The 18,608-nt window shown below is 42.6% G+C and overlaps 1 protein-coding gene across 3 annotated transcripts in view; it reads right to left on the bottom strand.

The window, feature by feature from the left end:
• The window catches only part of ACACA (acetyl-CoA carboxylase alpha), a 284,404-nt gene that overhangs the window by 152,521 nt on the left and 113,275 nt on the right, over positions 1-18,608 (bottom strand). For all 3 annotated transcript variants that reach the window (XM_083379642.1, XM_083379643.1, XM_083379644.1), the window contains 4 exons: positions 16,165-16,278; positions 12,883-12,996; positions 10,602-10,691; positions 7,777-7,895 (listed from right to left, as the gene is read on the bottom strand). In XM_083379642.1, coding sequence (XP_083235768.1) covers positions 7,777-7,895; positions 10,602-10,691; positions 12,883-12,996; positions 16,165-16,278 — 437 coding nt within the window. The remainder of the gene's footprint in view (positions 1-7,776; positions 7,896-10,601; positions 10,692-12,882; positions 12,997-16,164; positions 16,279-18,608) is intronic.

Genomic DNA, 18,608 nt, shown 5'->3' with positions numbered 1-18,608 from the left:
ATTCATTTATTTATTTATTTATTTATTTATTTATTTATTTATTTATTTATTTATTTATTTATTTATTTATTTATTTCCATATAAATATATTTATATCCATATAATATATTTATATTCCAGTTTCAAGACTGGAATGGCTCATATTAAGGTGTTCTATGCTACCAATCTATTACAGCCACTTATGACCACAATTCAGCCCAAAATTTGTGTTGCTGAACAAGACAGTTGTTCAGTGAATCACTGCAGTCGATAAATTAGGAAATAGAGTTGTTAAGTGAATCTGGCTTCCCCACTGACTTTGCTTGTCAGAAGGTCGCAAAAGGGGATAATGTGACCTGGAGACACTGCAACTGTCATAAATATGAGTCAGTTGAACAAGTGTCTGATTTTAAGCATGTGACCATGGAAACTAACAAGGAGAGAAGCAACCTAGAACTAAGGAGAAACCTCCTGACAGTGAGAACAATTAATCAGTGGCAGCCGAGGCAGCCCCCCAAGTTCCTAAGGATAATCAAAATTTGAACACTTAGCAACTGGCTCATATTTATGACGGTTTCAGTGTCTCTGAGTCATGTGGTCACTTTTTGCAACCTTCGGAGAAGCAAAGTCGATGGGGAAGCCAGGTTCACTTTACAACCAGGTTACTAACAACTGCAGTGATTCACTTAACAACTGTGGCTGGAAAAGTGGAGCAAATCTCACTTAACAACTGTCTCGCTTAGCAAGGCAAATGTTGGGCTCCATTGGGATCATGACTACCTGTAAAATCGGGCATGACTCATTAACAACTTCCTTGCTTAGCGACGGGAATTCTGGTCCCAATTGTGGCCGTAATATGAGGAGTTATCTGCTGCTTAATTAATGTCAAACCCAAAGTACAAAACTGCAGGGATTTATAGGTCTCCCTGGATAGGCCTCCCCACCTAAACATCTAGTGGGTCCCCCACCTCACCTCCATAGCACCCCAGACTCTCCTAAAAATACCTTCCTGAGAATTCTTCACACAACTCTACGGGCTTTATGGTGGCCCTTAAATCACAGACTCTCCTTCCTGATTTCTCATAAAAAAAATATCACATGATTGATGCAGAAAAAATGGTTGCACTAATAACTTAAGCCACTAAGACAGTGTTTCTCAGCCGTGGGCACTTTAAGACGGGTGGACTTCAACTCCCAGAATTCCCTCAGCTGGCCACAATTGAGGAGGAATTGGGGTGGGGAATTGGCTAGGGAATTTTGGGAGTTGAAGTCCACCCGTCTTAAAGTGGCCAATGTTGAGAAACACCACTGCATTAAGATATCTCTCTGTCACCATACTTTGGGATGAAACAAGGGAGGTCTCCACAGGTGGCCATTTTAGGTGCTGAGAGGAGCGTGGTGAGGTGATTGAAGCTAGTAGAAAACCTAGCCTTTATAATAAACAAGTTTATTATGGGTAGGCCTCGACTTACGACCACAATTGAGCCCAAAATTTCTGTGGATAACTGAGACATTTGTTAAATGAATTTTGCCCGATTTTACAGCTTTGCTCGCCACAGTTGTTAAGTGAATCACGGCAGTTTCTAAATGAGTGACCCGGTTGTTAAATGAATCTGGCTTCCCCATTGACTTTGTTTGTCCGAAGGTCACAAAAGGGGATCATATAACCCCTGGACACAACAATAGTCATAAATATGAATCATTTGCCAAGCATCTGAATTTTGATCATGGGGATGGTGCAAAGGTCGTAACTGTGAAAAATGGTCGTAAGTCACATTTTTCAGTTCCTTTGAATGGTCACTAAATGAACAGTTGCATGTCAAGGCCTACTGATACAGTAGTCCTTGACTTACAATCATTTGTTTAGTGACCACTTGAAGTTACATTGAAAACGTTACTTATGACCAGTTTTGAGACTTACAACTGTTGTAGCATCCTTGTGATCATATGATCAAAATACAGGTGCTTGGCAACTGGCATGCACTTATGACAGTTGCAATATTGCAAGATCATATTATTATTATTGTTGTTGTTGTTGTTGTTGTTGTTGTTATTATTATTATTATTATTATTATTATTATTATTATTATTGGCATTTGTAACCTTCCCAGCCAGCTTCCAGCAAGCAAAGCCTGAGGGAAGTCAGATTCACTTAATGACTGCATGCTTCTTTTAACAAACAACTGCAATGATCTGCTTAACCGTGGCGAATAAGGTTCTAAAATGGGGCACAACTCAATTAACAACTGCCCTGCTTAGCAGGAGAAATTTTGGGCTCAACTCTTGTGATAAGTCGAGGACTACCTGTATGATCTTTCTTCAAACTCCCATTAAAAAAAAAACCCAACAACACACACTTAGCACCACCTTGCTAGAAGCACTGAGTAGGCATCACTCGCCAAATAGGTTGTTTAACATTTTGTGTTTTGAGAATCCCAGCATTTATTTCTTTTTTTTTAAAAAAAAGAAATCCGCAGCTATAAAAGTATATATATATTTTAAAGCAATCCAGAGCTTTATAGAACAGCAATAAAAAGGGCAGAGATGTAAAGAAGAAGAAAGAGAAATCTTGGCACTTTTGTGAAAAGCTTCAGGACAGTTTCCAGCAGTCGAGGTGAGCTACAGATCACCCTGTGTCCTCCTATGGCTAGCAAACCAGAATGATCCCAGAAAGGGGAAAAAAATTTGCGAATGAGCCTCGTTTGCATCATTTAGCATTTCTTGATGCATTCTTGATTTCTCAAAGATGAGATGTGCGCAGCTCAGGCTACTGAGTTCGGAAGAATATTTTCTAGAAGAATAGGGGAAAGATTTTAGTGTAACTTTCTGGTCTTTGACACACCAGCTTTTTAGTCTGTTCTATCTTTGAATCCTGAAAATCAGAAGACTTCAGTCAGAGGATTAGAGGCTAACACATATAAAAAACGGCTGCTGGAATTGGGTATGTCTACTTTAATGAAGAGAAGGACGAGGGGTGACATGATAGCAGTCTTCCAATATCTCAGGGGCTGCCAGAAAGAAGAGCAGAGAAGAGCAGCAAGAATGATTGGGGGGTTTGAAGGCTAAAACATACGAACAACGGTTATAGGAAGTGGATATGTCTAGTCTAATGCAAAGAAGTACCAAGGGTGACATGATAGCAGTATTCCAATATTTGGAGGGCTTCTAGAAAGACAAGGGGGTCAAGCTATTCTCCAAAGCACCTGAAGGCAGGACAAGAAGCCACGTATGGAAACTCATCAAGGAGAGAAGCAACCTAGAACTAAGGAGAAATTTTGTGACTATGAGAACAATTAACCAGTGGAACAACTTGCCTCCAGAAGCTATGAATGCTCCAATACTGGAAGGTTTTAAGAAGAGACTGGACTGTCTGAAATGGTATAGGGTTTCCTGCCTGAGCCGGGGGTTGGACTAAATGACCTCCAAGATCCCTTCCAACTCCTATTCTATTCTATTCTATTCTATTCTATTCTATTCTATTCTATTCTATTCTATTCTATTCTATTCTAATTTCAAAGGCCCTCCGTAAGACTTTGTCAGTTCAGAGCTTCCTAGAGATCTAACTGTACCTGATGTCAGAGGGAAATGCACAGGTGATCCCACCCTCTTTGGATTCTGGCCTGGCGAATGTTGAAAGCCCGCAACAGATCATTTTCCAAAAAGAATTAAGACAACTCATCACTCTGGTGGGTTTAACGAAGGCTGGATCCAATCCTTCAGGCTGGTAGCCAACAGAGCTTGGTTTTCCAACGTAGCTTTGTGATGCTGGAGAATATCAAAGCCTCTCTCAAACAGTGGGGGAAGAGGATGAGGGGAGGCCAAGGGGGGGGGAAGAGAGAGAGAGAGGAGAGAGAGAGAGAGAGAGAGAGAGAGAGAGAGAGAGAGAGAGAGAGAGAGAGAGAGAGAGAGAGAGAGAGAGAGGAATGATATCAATGGATGGGAAGAGGGGAGGAAGAGGGGGAAAGGGGGGCACGAGGGCTGCCGATGGACCTCCAAAATAGCATGCAATTATTTGCAAATATTGTCGAGATGAAGAGAACAGATGAGACCAAATTCAATGGCCCATTTATACCACTGCACAGAGATTTTTGTGCAGCTGAGCTTTGAGGACTCATTCATTTCAAGCAAAAGCAGATTTCTGAAGAGAGGAGGAGGAGAGGGGAGGAAGGAGGAAGGGCGGGGGGAGAGGGGAGGAGAGAAACCCATTTGGTGAGATGTACTGATGGATTCTCAATGAAGCGAGACCAGGCCTCCTCAACCAATTCTCCCAAACATTAAACGAGGAGGAGGATGGAATAAAAGGCAAAGGATATTTGGGAAACAAAGGAAAAAGAGAACGCCATGTCTTTCAAGAGGGCTGGTGGGTTGGGCTACCTAGTGGTGGATCAACAGCGCCATCCAGTGGCCATCAGCGAGCAAGGCAGTGAGGTGCTCTTACGTCGAGGCCACTCGGAAGCAGAAATTCAAACTTTTTTAAGCCCTTCCAAAAACTTCGGAAGAACTGCCAAAACTCTTATGGTTAAAAAAATAAAATAAAACAACAGAATCTTGAAAGCCAAATAGAGGTTCCTCCCCTTCCCCTTATAGAGGTGGTCCTCGACTTACGACCACAATGGAGCCCAAAATTTCCACGGCTCAAGTGAGACATTTGTTAAATGAGTTTTGCCCCCCTTTGATGAGCTTTCTGGCCACAGTTGTTAAAATGAATCACTGCAGTTAAGTTAGTTACATGGTTGTTAAGTGAACCTGGCTGCCCCATTCACTTTGCTTGTCAGAAGGTTGCAAAAGGGGGATCACATGATGCCGGGAAACTGCATCCGTCATAAATATGAGCCACTTGCCAAGTGTTCAAATTCTTATCATGTGAAAAAAGGGGATGCTGCAGTGGTCCCAAATGTGAAAAATAGTCATAAGTCACTTTTTTCAGTGCTGTCACTAAATGAACTGTTGTAAGTTGAAGACTACCTGTATTGGCCGGCTGGCCTGCCTGGTTTCCTAGCCTGGTCTACCTTGAAGGGTTGATGTTCTCAGAAGGAGCTTACCCTTCAGATTTAACCAATATGCCTCCAACAGAAAAAGAGAAGACTAGGAAAAGTGCTTATACAGAAATTTAAAGAGATGTCTGCTTCTCTCGATTTTAAAAAAAATATTATGCTGTCTGGTTCTATAAGAATCAATGAAATGTTCAATCATCATCTGCAAAACTCCTTTTTTTATGGCCCTGTAATCCAGGGGTCTTCAAACTTGGCCCTTTTATGACTTGTGGACTTCAACTCCCAGAATTCCTCAGCCAGCGTGCCTGGCTGAGGAATTCTGGGAGTTGAAATCCACAAGTCATAAAAGGGCCAAGTTTGAAGACCCCTGCTGTAATCCCTTAATTCAGGTAAGAGTCGAGACGACTGGATGGAGCTGAGAGTTTACTGGCTGGATACCCTTCCTGACGCCTACATGGAGTTCACAGCAGATATTTATTCTTTGCACCCTAGGAAAGAAATACCAGATGCTACCTAGGATTGAACTCTCAACCTTCTGAGTGAGAGGCGAGTGTCTTCCATCACTAGGCTACTACGTCGCTCAGTCACCACCTGCAAAGATCTAAGGAAAAACTGTCCTTGTTTGCAAAGGCCGAGTCTCGGTCCCGCTGAATTAGTGGACACAGTGCGAAGGGTATGGAAAAAACTGCACCACTGATTGTAGGCCAGTAGAATCAGGTCATAATGCTTATTTGGGTGTCACAAACTATTTCCCTGCAAACAGAAAACTAGCTTCTCAGGGACAGGCCAATTTGAAGGATGGATAGGGGCAGAGAGGGCATTAGAAAAAAAAAACTTTCCCCACCACCACTGATCTAATTCATGCAACATCAATCACAGCACACCGATGGATCAGAATACAGTTAGTCCTTGACTTACAACTTTTCGTTTAGTGACAGTTCAAAGTTACAACAGCAATGAAAAAAGTGATGAATGGCAGTTTTTCACACTTACGACCAGGGCAGGGTCCCCGTTCCCCCCCCCCATTGTCACGTGATCAAAATTTGGCAACTGGATCATATTCATGACGGTTGCAGTGACCCGGGGTCATGTGATCACCTTTGGTGACCTCTAGACAAGCAAAATCAATGGGGGAAGCCGGGTTTCACTTAGCAACCGTGTTCCGAACTTATCAACTGCAGTGATTCACTTAACAATTGCGGCAAGAAAGATCATAAAACAGGACAACACTCTCTTAATTATCTTGCTTAGCAATGAAAATTTGGGGCTCAGTTACAACTTACAACTCATTTTTTTTGGAGTTATAACAGCTGGACCCACACCGGCAGTCATGTGATCACATTTGGGGCATTTGGCAACTGGCTCACCTTTGCGGCCGTTTGCAGCATTCCCACAGTCACATGACTGCAATTTGCAATGGTTTTTTTTTTTGCCAGTTTTCAAGTATTTACTTCCAGTTTCTGGCAACAACAAAAAATGCCCATTGTGTAAAATGCATTCACCTCCTAAATGGTCATAACTTTGAATCAAGTCACTTGATGCCTCAACTTGCAACTGTAATGACTTACGACCTATAGTCACAGGTCCGGGACTACCTCTAGGTGACTTAAGAATTACCCAATAAAATACTGCCACTTTTTAAAAATAAACCTGTCCAATTCTTTAAAGGAACCAGCCCTTGAACCAGTGACACAACCAGTCCCACTGGATTTCTCCCCCATCCAATCTAGAGCATCTCTTAGAAGAAATCTAATTTCATCTTCAGCTTTACGACTTGTTGGTTTTGTCCTATAAACTGTGCTTCAATAGAGGGAGGTTTTCCCGCAAGGCTCTGATAAAATTGCAAAGCTGGAAAGACGCCAAAGACCTGAGAGCTGTGGTCTTCAAACTCGGCCCTTTTATGACTCACGGACTTCAGCTCCCAGAATTCCCCAGCCAGGCACGCTGGCTGAGGAATTCTGGGAGTTGAAGTCCGTGAGTCGCAAAAGGGGCGAGTTCGAAGAGCGCTGCTTGAGAGCCTAGAATTTCTTTTTCTTTCTTTTTCTTTCTTTTAAGGGGGAAGGGTTTCACCATAAACCTGGTGCCTCTTAAGGCAGACCCTTAGGATCCTGAGTGGATCGCTGTAGGAGGAAATTGCAAACCATCACTAGCAAAAAAAAAAAAAAAAAAAAGTCATCACGAGGTTTCTGCTGCTAAGGACCTACTTGCAGATGTTAGCTGCCCTCCCCAAATGAGGCTAGCATTGAAAGCCATATCGGAAGGATGTTCCAAAGCTGCTTTTCCAAAAGGCAACTGGATTTTCTTGGGGGTTTTTTTCCCTTGAAAATGTTTCGCTTCTCATCCAAGAAGCTTCTTCAGTTCAGCAAAACAGTCAGGAAAAAAAAGGAAGTCCAGTTGCCTTTTGGAAAAGCACCTTCGGGACAACCGTGATCTGGATGACTGAGAATCTCCATGGACATAGCAGAAGGACGTGTTTATCACAACGCAGGGAAAGGTCCTCCATCTGTGACATTATGCTGCACATAAAGCCTTTCACACACAAGAGAGTCCATTGCCGCTCACAAATTCAAATAAATACACAAAACAATTCAGAAACCATTGATAGCAGGGTGGCCGTTATTAACCAAGAACAAGGCCACATCTAACGCGTGGTTTTTAACACAACCTAACAGATGTTGGTTGAAATTCCTGCTTCCCAGCCCCCCCCCCAAGTCCAGGTGAAACCCACTCTTTAAAAAAAACAAAACAACCCATTGCTCCTTCTTCCAAATCCCTTAGGAATACCTGCATTTTAAAGTCTAACCTGTTTGGGTGTGAAGTCGGGAGCATAAACTGGAATTCCACCACACACGTGTTGTCTTTCAGTTGGCGATGTTGGACGCTGTTCAGCTCGTAGGCAATGTATGCCCTCCGAACATACACCTGCGGTGGAAAAGGAAGCATTTCTGAAGGCTGCGTGCACACGGGCGTTCAAACATCCAGTCCTTCTTGCTTGATGGGAGGGTCAGATCCAGCTTAGGGCACTTCAGCAGTAATGGTATATAATGGCTGGGGAATTCTGGGAGTTGAAGTCCCACAAGTCTTAAAGTTGCCAAGTTTGGAAATCCCTGGCCTATAAGAATGACCTTGAAGGATAAGGGGGGGAAGGGAGGAAGAACTGCTGCCTAGCAAACAGTCAGATAAGAGACAGCGTAGCCCACAGCTGGACAGTGGACAGGGCAAGAGGCACATTAGGGACCCTCCCTAATTTCTCAGGCTAGATAGGAGACGGCGGGAGACTTGTACTTTCAGAGTTGCAAGGTTCTGTTAACGCAACCTTACAATACAGGTAGTCCTCAACATACGATGATTCATTTAGTGACCATTCAAAGTTACCACGAAAAGAGTGACTTACGACCGTTGCAGCATCCTCCCCATGGTCATGGGATCAAAATTTGAACACTTGGTAACTGGCTCATATTTATGACGGTTGTAGAATCATGGGATCACCTATGTTGGACTAGAAGACCTGCAAGGTCCATTCCAACTCTTCTGTTAAATTGAGTCTAATCCAGCCCTTTAACCCCTTACTACAGGTAGTCCTCGACTGACAACAGTTCATTTAGTTACAACAGCACTGAAAAAAAGTGAGCTGGGACCAATTTTCACACTGACGACCACTGCAGCATCCCCATGGTCATGTGATCAGAATTCAGACGCTTGGCAACCGACTCATATTTATGACGGTTGCGGAGTCCAGAGGCCACGCGCTCACCTTTTGCAACTCTCTGACAAACAACGCCGACGGGGGAAGCCAGATTCACTTAACAAGCGTGCGACTGACTTTAACAACCGGACTGGTTCACTTAACCACTGTGGCAAGAAAGTTGGCAAAAGGGAGCGAAATTCACTTTAGCAAATGTCTCACTCGGCAAGAGAAACTTTGGGCTCGATTGTGGTCGTACGTCGAGGACTGCCTGTACAGCGTTTCTTGTGAAGCAGGAGGTCTTCACAGCTGAAGGCAACAGTCAGCTATTTCAACTGCCAATATCTTTGCCCTCCGGAGAGATTTTTGGCTCACTTCTGAGGGCCTTCCAAGTCAGCCTTACACCTTGTGCCAGTTGGCCCGGTAGTCTCTGTGCCGCCGAAAGAAAAGCGGACAAAGGGAGGAGACTTCTTCACACCTCAGCTACTGAAGCTACAGAACTTTCTGCTAAAAGATGTGGTGATGACAGCCGAGAGGTGGAGTGTGACAAAAGAGGGAAAGGTGATTTGAGAATCAGCCTGAACAGTGAAACTCTAGTCACTAATTTAATGCTGAGCTGCTTTGAACCCTCTCTCCCCGTCACACAGGCTTCCTTCTACACCCCACCCCACCCCACCCCCTTAATTTCACTGTTGCACCAAGAGGTCACCTCTGAAAAGATCTCAGGTTACTTCAAGGGCGGTGATGCCCGGATGACTCCTTTCAAGGGGACAAAAGTAACTTTCCTTACATTTTATAACCTTTACAACCTTCAAGCAGACATCTACGGGCCATAATATGCTATTTTTCTAGTGATTAAGGCACCTGGCTAGACACTAGGAAAGTGTGAGTTCTAGTCCCGCCTAAGGCATGAAAGCCGGCTGGGTGACTTTGGGCTAATCCCCAGGAGACTGAGAGTTCTAGTCCCACCTTTGGCATGAAAGCCGGCTGGGTGATTTTGAGCTAATCACCAAGAGACTGTGAATTCTAGTCCTGCCTTAGGCATAAAAGCCAGCTTGGTGGCTTTGGACCAATCACCAGGAGAATGTGAGTTCTAGTTCCACCTTAGGCACGATAGCCAACTGGGTGACTTTGGGCCAGTTATTCTTTCAGCCCAACCAACCTTACAGGGTTGTTGTTGGACGGGAAATAGGACAAGGAATGATGGCCATCTCGAGTTATTTATAAAAATAATACAGACGGGATGGGAAAAAAACTCCCTAATACACATAAGTAAATCATTCTCTTTAAAAGCTAATAAATGCAAATGACTTGAAAATATCAGCTTAGGGGGCTGTCTCAGAAACTGACATATATATTCTCAAAAAAAGCTTCAGTATTGGGGGTGGGGGGAAGAATAGATCCTTTTCCCTTACAGTATTGGTCCCTGTGTAGGTGAAAACTAGTGATACAAAACAAAAGCCACAAAGAAGAGGGGGTCAAGCTATTCTCCAAATGCCCGAAGGCAGGACAAGAAGCAACGGATGGAAATTAACCAAGGAGAGAAGCAACCTAGAACTGAGGAGAAATTTCCTGACAGAACAATTAACCAGTGGAACAACCTGCCTCCAGAAGCTGCGAATGCTCCAGCACTGGAAGTTTTTAAGAAGAGCCTGGGCAGCCATTTGTCTGAAATGGTATAGGGTTTCCTGCCTGAGCAGGGGGTTGGACTAGATGACCTCCAAGGTCCCTTCCAACTTTACTATTACGATTATGTTTGGTTTAATGATGTTGTTTTCCCGTGTGGGTCCCTGGATGGAAGCCTTTGAAGCAAGCACAGCTTTCCTTCCGATTAAAAAGCACGAGGCCCTAGGGAAGCCTCTGAAAAGGTGATTCGGGCGCATGGTGGAACTGAGGGGCAGAGCAGACTCACCAACGAAAGAAAAAGTTCTGGTTTTACTGACCTCCAGAGCTGCCATTCGCACCACTTGGTTGCTGTGGTAGAAGAAGTTGGGGAGCACGTCAAAGATGGAAGTCTCAGAAAGGATAAGTTTCTGAGGGGGGAGAAAAAAAAGAGAAGATATTTTTCCACAGAATTTCATTTCGTTTTGTTTTTTTTTCCTGCCTCAAAACCAGTGGCCGGACCCAACTGATAATGTAAGGAAGAGCACAGTCGGATGTAACGGTTTTCCGTCCAATCTTGCAAATGTTAATTTATGTTTATATTTATTTAGGTTTTGGTTATAGTCCTCAACTGACAAGCCTGCAACCCGTTGAAGTGACTGTGGCACTGACTTACAACCAGTCCTCGTACTTACAACCGTTATAGCATCCCCGGGGTCATGTGATCAAAATTCGGCTGCTTGGCAACCGGCATGTATTTATGACAGTTGCAGCATCCTGGGAGCGTGGGATTCCCCTCTGGGACCTTTCCATGCTGGCTCCCAAAAAGCAAAGTCAATGGCGAAGCCAGATTTGCTTAATGACTGCATGATTCACTTAAGAACTGCAGGGATTCACTTAAGAACCGTGAGCAAAGGGATCGTAAAATCATGTGTGACTCACTTAACAACCAGCTTGTTTAGCAATGAAAATCCTGGTCCCCATTGTGGTCATAAGCTTGTTTATTTTTAAAAAAAATACCACAGCTATATAATTTATTCTTCCACAGGAGATACGCTTACATACAGAGGAGCATGTCTATTGGCTCTCTGTTTGAGTGACTGTACTGGACGTGCCTCTTCCCAATCACCCTTTTTACAGGTAGTCCTCAACTTATGACCACAGTTGAGTGCTACATTTCTTTTGTCAAACAAGACAGTTGTTAAGCAGCTTTTGCCCCATTTCACGATCTTGCTTGCCACCGTTGTTAGGTGAATCCCTGCAGTTGTTAAGTTAGGAACACGGTTGTTAAGTGAATCTGGGTCTTCCCCATTGGTTTTAATTGTCAGAAGGTCGCAAAGGGAATCACATGGCCCCAGGACACTGCAACCGTCATAAAATACATGGCAGTTGGCAAATGTCTGAGTTTTGATCATGTGACCATGGGCAATGGTCATGAGTGTAAAAAACGGTCATAAATAACTTTTTTCACGCTGTTGTAACTTTGAATGGTCACTAAACAAACAGTGGTAAGACTGTGAGGCACCTGTACTGTGAGGGGATAATTCTACCTTATTTCTGAAACCTGATCCATTTGGATTTAATATATGACGCCCACACAGAAGGCTACAAGGCAGATCAGGAACCATTGGTAATTCTCTAAGTGATTTGAATTTGGTTAGCAAAAGTTCTAACCCTCAACAGTTTAACAGTGACTTTATATTTTTTACATTTATTTATACAGGTCGTCCTCCACTTATAACAATTCATTTAGCAACCGTTCAAAATTACAATGGCACTGAAAAAAAGTGACTTATGACTGTTTTTCACACGTACAACCACTGCAGCATCCCCATGGTCATGTGATCAAAATTCAGAGGCTTGGCCACTGACTCATATTTATAACAGTTGTAGTGTCCCAGAGTCACGTGATCCCCTTTTGCAACCTTCCGACAAGCAAAGTCAATGGGGGGGGGAGCCAGATTCATTTAACAACCAGGTTACTAACTTAACAGCTGCAATGTTTCTCTTAACAACTGTGGCAAGAAAAGTTGGAAAATGGGGCAAAACTCGCTTAACAAATGTCTCACTTAACAACATAAATTTTGGGCTTGATTGTGGTTGTAAGTTGAGGATTATCTGTGCATCCAATTTAGAAACCACCCATTTAAGTACAGACTTGCAACCTTACATTGAGTGACATTCAAAGTCACAACGGGACTGAAAAACGTGACTTATGACCTGTTTACAGACTTATTTTTATTTTTTATTTTAATTCCATTTATATCCCGCCCTTCTCCGAAGACTCAGGGCGGCTTACAAGCTTAGCAGTAGCCTTCATTCTATGTATATGCCTGCTTATTAGGGCTTTTACACACACCCCAAGCGGCATTATTACAAAGTCAGCTTAATTGCCCCCAACAATCTGGGTCCCCTGACTGTTGCAGGATATAAATAAACAAAAATAAGAGTGGGGATCAGCGAAAGAAAGATACACCCATCGAGGCTGTACATTGCAAATTGTAACTAAAATTAGAGTTAATCCTGCACAGCAAATCTTTTTTTTACCTGTTGGATTTCTGAAAAATCATCACAAAAATGCCTGCTATTATAGTTTGATTTTAGCCTCCATAATCATCATACCTGCAGATTCTCAATGCAGAACTGGTGCCCGTACATGTCAATAGCCGAGAGGAAGATGGATTCCACCTGATTGTGACGGAGTTCATAGGAGGGCAGGTGGGAAGCGATGAGCACCTAAGTAGGAAACAAAAAGTCGCCGGTTGTTTGAACGTTACTCAGGGAATGGAAGAAAATGTGAAATTGTGGCATTTCAAAGCTGGGATTCAGGATCAGGCCTGCTTCTAAAGCTATGGATGGCACAGAAGGCCTTGGGGAAGATATTCGGATGTCATGAGGTGTTTATTCCTGCTAAAGATAAGAATTGTACAGGTGGCAGTCCAACTTTCCAAGCCAAAGTTGGATTTTTGAAGAAGCGACATGGAAAGAGTATTGATGCTTTTGAACTTTAGCACTGGGGAAGACTCTTGGATAGCCAGGAAAGAAAACAAATGGATTTTCAAACAAATAAACCCATGAATGCAAATAGCCAGGCTCAGATTATCCTACCTTGGACACATTACACAAAGGTCCAGGTGTTTACCTCATTCTTCTGCCTCTAATTACAGGTAGTCCTCGACTTATGGTTATAATTGAGCCTAAAATTTTTATCGCTAAGTGAGTGAATCATTGAGGTTGTTAAGTTAGTAACCCGGTTGTTAAGTGAATCTGGCTTCTCCACTGACTTTGCTTGTCAGAAGGTCACAAAAGGTCATCACATGACCCTCGGACATTGCAGCCATCATAAATATGAACCAGTTGCCAAGCATCCAAATGCTGCCATGGTCATAAATGTGGGGAATTTTTTTTTATACAGGTAGACCTCGATTTATGACCACAATTGAGCCTGAGATTTCTGAGTGAGACAATTGTTAGTGAGTTTTGCCCCATTTTACGACCTTTCTTGCCATAGGTGTTAAACGAATCACTGCAGTTCTTAAATTAATTGCATGGTTGGAAGTGAATCTGGCTTCCCCACTGAAGGGGATCACATGACCTTGGGATACTGAAACAGTCATAAATATGAGTCAGTTGCCAAGCATCTGAATTTTGATTATGGGACCATGGGGATGTTGCTATGGTCGTTAAGTGTGAAAAACGGTCATAAGTCATTTTTTCCCCAGTGCCGTTGTAACTTCGAACTCAGTGAACTGTTGTAAGTCGAGGACTACATGTACCCCATGTAGTTTAAAATATTTTTTTAAAAAAAAACACACCAGTAAGCATGTTTCTCTTCTCTTTTTTTGTTCTTTCCTTCTTTCCTTCCCCTGTTCTCTGATTTCTAAAATGGAAATGAAGGGAACGACAGGGGAGTTCTAAAAAAAGGAGCTTCTACCAGCGTAGAATTATTGAGAGACAACTAGATTCATCTCTTTCCCCACCTCCACATTATTTTAATTATACAGAAAAAGTCCCTATCAGCGGAGAGCTCTCCAGGTATAGAGCTGGTATTTAAATTGGAATGCGAAATGGCGAACTTAAGAAAAGGGCAGGGGAAAAAAACAATAGCAAAATCAAGCTTTTATTTGAGTTTGGGGGGAAAAAGTAAAATTTTGACGGCCCCAGGGGAGTCATTAAGAAGAGACCGCTGTTTCTTTTTACACAGTGTGTTGGGGTTCTCTTGCCAAAGTCTAAGCAATATATTTTGTTTTCTGCTCCTGTGATTTGTGCTGTGTCTTTCAGTCCAACCCCTGGGGGCATCCTGGTTGCCAGCTGGGTGCTAGCAAATGACACTAGGCAAATAGGACAGAGGAACAAGGGGGAAGTTGAATAATTGACTCTTTTCGTGAGGAGCTCTTGAGCATGAGATGGTTGTTTTCACAGTGTCCTAGCTGAAGGTCATCGGGCAACCAGGTAATGGAGCCACAAGCAACCAATGGGAAGATCAGGAGAAGGGGTGTGACAGAGTTGACTTACCACCACTCGTTTAGCTACGGTTTGAAGTTAAAACGGCACTGGAAAAAGTGACTTACGACTGTTTCCACACTTATGACTGTCTCAGCACCCCCATGGTCACGTGATCAAAACTGAGTGAAATTCCAGTAGAAAACAAGGTAATAAGGAAAATTTGGGAATGCGCAGAAATGGATAAATTAACTTTGGAAATTGAAAATAAAGATCAATCAGGTTACTACAAAATTTGGAATAAATTTTATTTTTGGCGGGAACAAAAGGAAGGTCTCTATTAGAATTTACAGATTGGTTGATTGCTTTAAGTATTGTATTATATATAATCGATGTGTATCTTAAGTGTATTTTATGTGTATATATACATTTATGAATATTGTAGACAAGAAGATATGTCAGTCCGTTTGTACCGTGTCCAATGTTTTAAATAATAAATTTAATAAAAAAAACTGAGATGCTTGGCAACTGACTCATATTTATGACGGTTGCGGTGTCCCGGGATCATGTGATCACCTTTTGTGGCCTTCTGACAAGTAAAGACAATGGGGAGGCCAAATTCACTGAACAATCGTGTTATTAACTTAACAGCTGCATAGGTTCAGTTAACAACTGTGGCAAGAAAGGTTGTGAAATGGGCCAAAACTCACTTAACAGCCGACTTGCTTAGCAACAGAAATTTTGGGCTCAATGGTGGCTGTAAGCCGAGGACTACATGTATTCTTATCTGGAAAGTGAGAGTCACGCCTGGGAATTTGTGCCAAGCCTAGAAGAAGAAGGTTTGTAATGTCAGGAGATCTGTGATATACTGCAGAGAGCAAACCCCCACTCCTTTCTTGCACTGATAATGTTACCTAGTTGGGTAATGAAATGTCTGCAAGAGAATAACCAAACTCAGAGAGCGCCCAAGACTCCACTTTTGAGTATTTTTTTTGTCTTTGAATCTGGAGAGACGTGCTGCTCTAATTTTTAGTATTTCTGATGATGGTAGAATCTTATTGGACCCCACAGTTCAACCTTGAGCTACAAATATTCTCTTCTATGCACTGCTGAGTCAGACAGTTGTTTGATTCCTGGCTTAACTCTCCATAGTGACTCCTGGTTAATTCTTTGATTCTGAGATATGCTTGATGGGAGTTGTAGTATCAAACTTTAAAGGTACCAGACTGCCTACCCCTGACTGAAGGCAGCAATGGGCCAAGGTATGATCAGGGCACACCTTGAGATAAGATAAGCAACCAATGAGATTAATAAGCAGGATACATTGGCCTAATGTTGTCCTACTGCTAAGTTTGTAAAGCCGCCCTGAGTCTTCGGAGAAGAGCGGGATATAAATGGAATTAAAATAAATAAATAAATAAATAAAAACATTGCTAGAGGTTACTCTTATTTATGTTTTACCTGGCGGGCTCGTAAGGCAACTCTGGCGTTGGTGGTCTTACTTAACTGGGTCAGTTCCGTCAGAATATTGATCAGCTCATCGGTCAATGTGGGATCTCGGCCACACAACTGATCCTGTCAAGAAAACAAAGAACTTCTTGATTTACAGACTCAGCATCCAAGGGAGACCTACTGTACTTCTCAAAATATAGCCTCCACCCCCAAATCAAACGTTATAATCTATAATCTGTTTATATAAAAACCAGCATAGAAAAGCCAAATTTGTGGAATAATACAGTAACGTGCAGGCTTTTATAGAGAAGAGATTCTGGTTTGCTCCTAAGGGAAAAAGGCCTTTTCACTAAAGAAATTTCGCTCATATTTTGAAGGGAGACTCTATGACTTTCATCTTTATCCTGGCAGGTATTCCTCCCAAGCAACTGTTGGCTTGGAGGTTTACCACTGAATATTAATAAAAATGAGACGTAGCGCGTATTAAAACAGTGTTTCTCAACATTGGCCACTTTAAGATATGGGGACTTCAATTCCCCTAGTAGTTCCTCAGCCCGCCATGGGATTTGAAGTCCAAGCATCTTAAAGTGGCCAAGTTTGAGAACCGCTGTTCTAAAAATAAGGCAAGCTAGAGAGAATAGAGAATACACAATAGCATAGTTGGAAGGGACCTTGGAGGTCTTCTACTTCAACCCCTGCTCAAGCATGAGACCCTATATCAGGGGTAGGCAACCTCGGCTCTTTTATGACTCATGGACTTCAACTCCCAGAATTCCTGAGTCAGCATAGCTGACTCAGGAATTCTGGGAGTTGAAGTCCATGAGTCATAAAAGAGCCGAGGTTGCCTACCCCTGCCCTATATAAATCCATACAAATGGCTGTCCAGTTTCTTCTTAAAACCTCTAGCGATGGAGCACCCACAACTTCTGGAGGCAAGTCATTCCACTGATAAATTGTTCTAACTATCAGGAAATTTCCCCTTAGTTCTAGGTTGGGTTTTTTTTTCCTCCTTGATTGGTTTCCATCTGTTACTTCTTGTCCTGCCTTCAGATGCTTTGGAGAATAAACTGACCCTCCTCTTCTCTGAGACAGCCCCTCAAATATTGGAAGACAGCTATCATGTCACCCCTAGTCCTTCTCTTCATTAAATTAGACATACCCAATTCCTGCAACTTTCCTTCATAGCCTCCAGTCCCCTAATCTTTGTTTACGTGCTGACATAAAGCAGGCGGAGGGGAGACAGGCTGGAAGTCCCATAGACTCCTAATAATCTAATATTCCTTCTCGGGAGTACACACTCATTGCTTTAGCTATCTAGCTATCTGAACTCTGCAAACTAATGCCTTCCGGATATGTGAACTTCAGTACCCAGAATTCTCCAGCCAGCAGGATTATTATTGAGAATTCTGGGAGCTGAAGTCCTCTTTTATACAGAAGGCGCCATGACTGTGAAGGCTAAACAGCACCCACTTTGAAAATTCAACAATAAGGTGGAAAAATGAGAAACGTTACGGCTTTTCCTGGCTTTTCTTTTCTTTTTTTTTATTAAAGAGTTTTACAAAAACAAGATTTTACAATATATCCCCAAATCCCCCCCCACCCCAAACCCGCCCACTTCCCCCCCCACTTCCCAGAGCTAAATACAGGATTATAGTTATAATAATCATATTCTAAATAAAAATTATGCATAATATACAATTAACCAAATTCATAATGTGCTTTAACTCCCCTTTAACATAACTACATACAAAGTACCAATAACAATATCCCTCTAAAATCTACTCATAAGCTAAATGGAACTTTTTAGTCCCATATTTATTCTGAATATAATCTATCCATCTCCTCCAAACTGAAATATATCTTTCCTGGCTTTTCAACACTACCCCACATTTGTTCTTGGTTTGAAAGATAAGAGAACTGCCTGAGGTCACCCTTGCCGCTTCCATGCTAAAGAGAGCATTCTCCTTCTTAGTTTACTATCCTGACCACTGGAAAACACTCTGGGGATAAAATGGAAGGACTGGTTCAAGGTCACCCATGGTTCTCAACAGCTGAAAGAGGGACTCCTCATTTAATGACTGGTCATTCTACGACCACTGTTACAAAGGTCATGGAATGGGTGCTTTAAGGCCCACAAAAGTCTCCCCAGCCATCATATAAGGTTGCACTGCCCCCACCACCACCAGGGTCACATGACCCCGTGTCAGACAGGTCATCTGAATGACTGTTTGCAGCATTCCATGGTCATGTGACCATAACAACTGTGACATTCACTTCACAACCGTCACTTTGGCTTAATGACTGCCATGAAAAAGGTCTTGTGGATCCCTCAGGTTACGACCACAATGACTTATGACTGCAATTCCAGACTCAATTATGGCCATGAGTTGAGAACCACCCCTATGGTAGTTCAACTAGGGTCGCCCATCTTACAAACTAGGATACCTCACACC

Source organism: Vipera ursinii, assembly GCF_947247035.1.
Source record: "Vipera ursinii genome assembly, chromosome: 1".
NCBI classification, from domain to species: Eukaryota; Metazoa; Chordata; class Lepidosauria; order Squamata; family Viperidae; genus Vipera; species Vipera ursinii.
The sequence above is the reverse complement of the archived record's forward strand: the minus strand, read 5'-3'. Positions and strand labels throughout refer to the sequence as shown.